Raw genomic sequence first — 6,315 nt, forward strand, 5'->3', positions numbered from 1 at the left:
GTTTTTACAGGATGTCTGTGGCTCCTGCAACAAGGTACAACTTGCTCTCCAGCGAGGGGGGGACTTTTCTCAAATCCTCCGGGCCACAAGGGCCCTCATGGGGGAAGGTAAAGGGACGGGGAAGCAGGATGCCGCGGCCCACTGGCAGGTCCGCGTCTTCCGTGAACAATTACTCACCTACGGGACGGGTCACGGACTGCTGCGCAGCCCGCTGGGAGATGCGAGCGTCCCTGCCAGTGAGAAGCCCCCCAACCCTCCCCATGACACCTCTTACCATCGCAACGTTGAATACCCAGGGCTGTAGGATGGCTCTCCACAGAGTACCCTCCCTCCCGAAGGAAGGAGAGCACCTGGGACCTGCGGTTTTCCTGCAGGAGACCCATACAGATCTGACCACCGAAGACAGTTGACGGCTGGAGTGGGGGGACAGGGTCTACTTTAGCCATGCCACGGTTCGACAGGCTGGAGTGGTGACCCTATTCTCCCCCGACCTACGGCCCGAGGTGCTAGGGGTCGCCGAGGCCATGCCGGGTCGCCTGCTGCATCTCCAGGTCCATATGGAGGGGCTCGTGGTTAACCTCGTTAACGTCTATGCCACGACATCGGGCCCAGAGCGGCTATGATTCTATCAGCAGGTGTCCGCCTTCCTCAGCGCCTTAGATTCTCACGAGTGCCTGGTCCTGGGAGGAGACTTTAATACCACCCTCAAGGAACAGGACTGCTTGGGGACCGAGTGGAGCCCGGGTGCCGCGGACACCCTCCGGGAGATAGTTGAACATCACTCCCTAGTGGACATCTGGCACGACCACCACCCGGATGACACTTCCACGTTCACCTTTGTCCGGGTGGAAGCCCATCGGTCGAGCCACTCCTGGTTGGACCGCATTTATTTATCACGCTTCCATCTCTCACGAGCCAACACCTCCAGCATTCGGCTGGCCCCATTTTCTGACCATCATCTAGCCACCGTGACAGCCTACCTCTGTGCGGAGAGGCCAGGGCCGGCCTACTGGCATTTTAACAAAAGCCTGTTGAAGGATGAGGGCTTCGTGGAGTCCTTCCTGGAATTCTGGCTGGCCTGGCAAGGGCAGCGGCGTGCTTTTCCCTCGGCGCGGCGGTGGTGGGACCTGGGGAAGGTGTGCACCAGGGTTTTCTGCCGCGACTACACCCGAGGCACCAGCCGACAGAGAAATGCAGCAATAGAGCAGTTGGAACGGGAGGTCTTAGAGCTGGAGAGACGTCTGGCCGCCAGCCCCGAGGACCCGCTCCTCTGCGGAGTGTGCCAAGAGAAGCCCGTCGGGCCTGGGGCGCCTTTGTTCGATCCCGCATCCGCCTCCTTCGGGAGATGGATCGTGGCTCCCGCTTCTTCTATGCCCTGGAGAAAACGAGGGGGGCCAAGAAACACATCACCTGCCTCCTGGCAGAAGACGGCACCCCCCTCACGGAACCGGTGGAGACGCGCGGGAGGGCCCGAGCCTTCTACGCAAGTCTTTTCTCCCCGGATCCGCCCAACCCTGGCGTTTGCAGAGTGCTCTGGGAGGAGCTCCCTACGGTCAGCGCGAGCGACCGAGACCGGCTAGAGTTGCCTCTCACTCTGGCAGAGTTCTCGGAAGCCCTCCGTCGTATGCCCACTAATAAGTCTCCAGGCACGGACGGGCTGACCGTGGAGTTCTACCGCGTGTTTTGGGACGTCCTCGGCCCAGATCTAGTCACCATCTGGGCTGAGTCTCTGCAGAGCGGGGTCCTCCCTCTTTTGTGCAGGCGAGCTATGCTCGCCTTACTGCTGTATAGAAGGGGGACCGCCGCGATTTACGAAATTGGCGTCCCGTCTCGCTCCTCAGCACGGACTACAAAATCATAGAGAAAGCAATCTCGCTGCGGCTAGGGTCTGTGCTGGCGGACATGATCCACCCAGATCAGACCTACACCGTCCTGGACCGCAGTATCTTTGATAACCTACTACTGGTTCAGGACCTTTTGGAACTCGGGTGTAGAGACTGTCTGTCGTTCGCCCTCCTGTCCCTAGATCAGGAGAAGGCTTTCGATAGGATGGACCACGGGTACCTCCTGAGCACTCTGCAGGCGTTTGGCTTCGGACCCCAGTTTGTGGGTTTTCTCCGGGTGATGTACGCTTCTGCAGAGTGTCTGGTTAAGCTCAACTGGACCCTGACTGAACCGGTCAACTTCGGGCGAGTAGTACGGCAGGAGTGCCCCCTCTCGGGCCAGCTGTATGCTCTGGCGATTGAGCCCTTCCTCTGTCTTCTCCGCAGGAGGTTGACAGGGTTGGTGCTGCGTGAGCCGGAGCTGCGGCTGGTCCTGTCTGTGTACGCTGATGATGTGCTCCTCATGGTCCAGGACCCGGGCGACTTGGCCATCTATTCGGCAGCCTCCTCCGCCCGGGTCAACTGGGTGAAGAGCTCTGTCTTGGCGGTAGGAGACTGGCAGCAGGTGAGCTCCCTCCCACCCAGGCTTCAGACCATCCGGTGGAGCGCGGGTCCGCTGCTCTACCTTGGCGTTTACCTTTCTCCCACGCATCCCTCTCCACCAGAGAACTGGGAAAACTTAGAGGGCGGGGTGATAGAGCAGCTCCGGAAATGGACGGGACTACTCCGATGTCTCTCCCTCCGAGGGAGAGCACTGGTGCTTAATCAACCAGTCCTGTCCATGCTCTGGTACTGGCTGAACACCCTGGTCCCGGCCCCAGGTTTCCTGACCAGCCTCCAGACATCGATTCTGGGGTTCTTTTGGTCAGGAACGCACTGGGCCCCTGTAGGGGTTCTTCATCTACCCCTGAAGGAAGGAGGACAGGGCCTGAAGCGTCTGCACACTCAGGTCTGCGTCTTCCGCCTCCAGGCCCTACAGAGGCTCCTTCATGGTGCAGGCAGTTTGGCGTGGAACATACTGGTGCACGCCATCCTGCGCCGCATCTGAGGGCTCCGATATGACCAGCAGCTCTTTTATCTCTGTCTTCCGCAAGACCTCTCCGGGCTGCCAGTCTTCTACCAGGACCTCCTTCGGACTTGGAAACTGTTTTTAACCACCAGGTCCGTGGCGGCCACCGAGGGGGTAGATCTCCTCACGGAGACCCTGCTACACAACCCCAGCTCCATGTGCAGGTGGTGGAGTCCCGCTCGGTGCGCCAGAGCTTGATCCTGGCAGAAGTCACGAGAGTCGGAGACCTGGACTACGACCGGGGAGGCTGGCTGGATCCCCTGACGCTCGCTCGGCGCATGGGGCTCTCCAGACCTCATACCCCCTGGCGCGTACTTCAGGAGGTGAAGGCCGCATTGCCACCCGCTGCTACAGCTTACCTCGATTGGGTCCTGCTCGAGGGCACGCCCCACCCACCCTCTACCCCAGGCCCGCCGGACCTTTTAATTGGACCCCTGCCCCGTAGACCCAATCGACCCCCCCACCCCTTTATGGCGAGCCGGCTGCATGAACTGCAGCCGGTATGCCTCCAAACTACGCCAAGGAAACATCTATACATGCTTGTGCTCCACACCCTGCCCCAACACAAAGTGGCAAGACCTTCTGCCACCTTTGGAGGGTGAGCAGCCCCCGTGGGCCAGCCTATATTCCACCTTGGTTCCGAGGCCCGTCGGAGACATCAGTTGGCGGCTCCTTCACGGAGCTGTGAGCACGGGCACGTACTTGGCACATTTCACCCCCATCCCAGATACTTGTCCCTTTTGTGGTGTGAGGGAAACCCTGGCACACGTATATTTGGAGCGTGCCAGGCTGCAGCCTCTGTTCTGGCTCCTCACAAATCTTTTATTACGTTTTTGGTTGCATTTTTGCCCAAACCTTTTTATTTATGCACTCCCCATCCGTGGCCTCACAAAATCGCAGGATCTCCTAGTTAACCTCCTCCTGGTCCTGGCTAAAATGGCCATCTATAAAACCAGAGAGAGGAGGTTGGCCGATGGAGTTTCCTGTGACTGTGGGGCCGTTTTCTGATCCTCAGTCCGTTCACGTATCCGGACGGAGTCCACCAACTCCCTTGATGCTTTTGAGGAGCGGTGGGCACTGTCCGAAGTTCTCTGCTCGGTGTCCCCGTCCGACTCCCTTTGTTTTGAGCCTTTGATTGGGGGAGAGAGTAAGGGACCCCAGCCCCAGCCCTTGCTGCTGCAGACACCACCACCTTAGAGGGGTCCTTTCACACCTGGGTTCACGTGGCCCCTCCCCCCCCCCCGGTTGTCTACCCCATAGCCTGCCCCTTTCGTTGGGTGCTTTCAGAGGAGGGAATTGTTGGTGACACTCGGGCGTGACACCAGGTAACTCGAGGGGGTGGCAGACCTTGAGAGTCGATGAAGCCCCCTCGCTCTGGACTACCAGGTAACTCGGAAGGGTGGAAGACCCCTTCTCTGGGCCCAGGCAAGCTTGAACACTTCCCTCCCCTGAAGCTAATGAGAAAACAACGGTGATTGGTTGCTGTGTTACAAAACAAAACAGCATATGCAATGTGTAAGTGTGTTATGCAAATAAAAAAATACCTTTTTTGCTTCAAAAAAAAAAACAAAAAAAAAAACTACTCTCCTATAGCCATCTGGCCCGACCCTGTCTCACTAGTTATACATTACAGAGTACTTTGCAACTATTCACTGATCTAGCTAGGTTCTTACAGTCACACCTATGACCCTTGTATCTGATCACCTCCCATAAGTAGTTTTAGAGACACTTCTGTTAACAAAAACAAGTGGGTTTTAGCCCACAAAAGCTTATGCTCAAATAAATTTATTAGTCTCTAAGGTGCCACAAGGACTCCTCATAGTTTTGCTGATACAGACTAACACAGCTCCCATTCTGTTAACAAAAATCTTCCCTACTGAGATCACAAATATGACCATCGCATAACTAGAGCCCAAATCTCTATTACTACAATTTAAAGGTATTTGAAAGACTTCAGAAAGTTCATTCCCTCTTGCTTGTTGATCAACTCCACCAAACAAATGCAACATGTAAAGCTCGGGTACCAGACAATACACAGTCCTGCCACAGCCTCCCCACAACAGCCACTCCCGCCACAGCCCCCGCGATGCCCCGCTAGGCGAGACCCCTCCGGGCAGCCCCGCCACAACCCACCCCCCCCCGCGATGCCCCACTAGGCGAGACCCCTCCGGGCAGCCCCGCCACAGCCCCCGCCCCCCGCTATGCCGCGCCTGGCGAGACCCCTCCGGGCAGCCCCGCCACAGCCTCCCCCCGCCCCCCCGCGATGCCGCGCCTGGCGAGACCCCTCCGGGCAGCCCCGCCACAGCCCCCCCCCCCGCGATGCCGCGCCTGGCGAGACCCCTCCGGGCAGCCCCGCCACAGCCTCCCCCCGCCCCCCCGCGATGCCGCGCCTGGCGAGACCCCTCCGGGCAGCCCCGCCACAGCCCCCCCCCGCGATGCCGCGCTAGGCGAGACCCCCACAGGCTGGGTGCAGCCTACCCCCCACTGAGGCAAGCGGCGCCCAGAACTGGCGCAATCTCTCTCTCGTATCCCTCTTTCGAGACCACCCCCCAGCACCCAGTGTCCCCGGCGGGCCACCCCAGTCCAGCGGGATGACAGATCAGAGACCCCCGGCCCCTCACTCCGGTAAGCCCCCGCCAGCCGGGCTCCAAGGAGGGCGGGCGGGTCCCGGCGGCCCCCACGTCCCGCTCCCCACGCTACCTCCCGGGTGGTGACCTCCTCCTTCTCGGAGATCTTCAGCAGTAACCGGTCGTTCTCCAGCTCCAGCGCCCGCACCCGGTCGATGTAGACGGCCAGGCGGTCATTGAGCTGCCGCAGATCCTCCTTCTCCTGCAGCCGGGAGATGCGGGCGGGGGAGAGCGGGGTCCCGCCGGGGGCGGCGCGGCTTGGGGTCCCCGACATGGCTCTCGCTTCGCGGGACAAGCAAGCGGCGCGCTCATTCAATCCAGCCGCACTGAGGGAGGGAACGGCAAGATGGCGGAGGCCACCGCCTCCCCACTGCGCGGCGCCACCTGGGAAATGAAGTCTCCGCACCAAGATGGCCGCTGGCGGCTGGGCTCTGGGAGCGGCCGAGGGGGGCGGGGAATCAAGGATGGCGGGAACCCCTATCGCAGAGCATGCTGGGGATTGTAGTCACAACCTGGCCTCCATTTTGTGGCCCGATGCCAGCAACTCTGCGTCTGACTCCGCGCAGGATCTGTCAATTCTTATTTCCCGCGTACAAGGCTGCGCTGGGAGGTGCCGTGGCCCTGGGCAAGGGGCGGAGCCTCCCGTCCCCACCCACACAGCTCCTCAGGCCCGGACAGGAGCCGGACAGGGTGCACTTTGGAGTGTCCTTTTACCTGACTAAAAGTGAAAAGCCTT

General features: G+C 60.0%; 1 protein-coding gene across 1 annotated transcript in view; it reads right to left on the reverse strand.

Annotated features, from left to right (window-relative positions):
- The window catches only part of LMNB2 (lamin B2), a 102,020-nt gene extending 96,083 nt beyond the window's left edge, over positions 1 to 5,937 (reverse strand). The window contains exon 1 of the mRNA XM_048830707.2: positions 5,653 to 5,937. Coding sequence (XP_048686664.1) covers positions 5,653 to 5,853 — 201 coding nt within the window. The 5' untranslated portion in view covers positions 5,854 to 5,937. The remainder of the gene's footprint in view (positions 1 to 5,652) is intronic.
- Between the last annotated feature and the right edge of the window lie 378 nt (positions 5,938 to 6,315).

Source organism: Caretta caretta, chromosome 25 (genome assembly GCF_965140235.1).
Source record: "Caretta caretta isolate rCarCar2 chromosome 25, rCarCar1.hap1, whole genome shotgun sequence".
Classification (NCBI taxonomy): Eukaryota; Metazoa; Chordata; order Testudines; family Cheloniidae; genus Caretta; species Caretta caretta.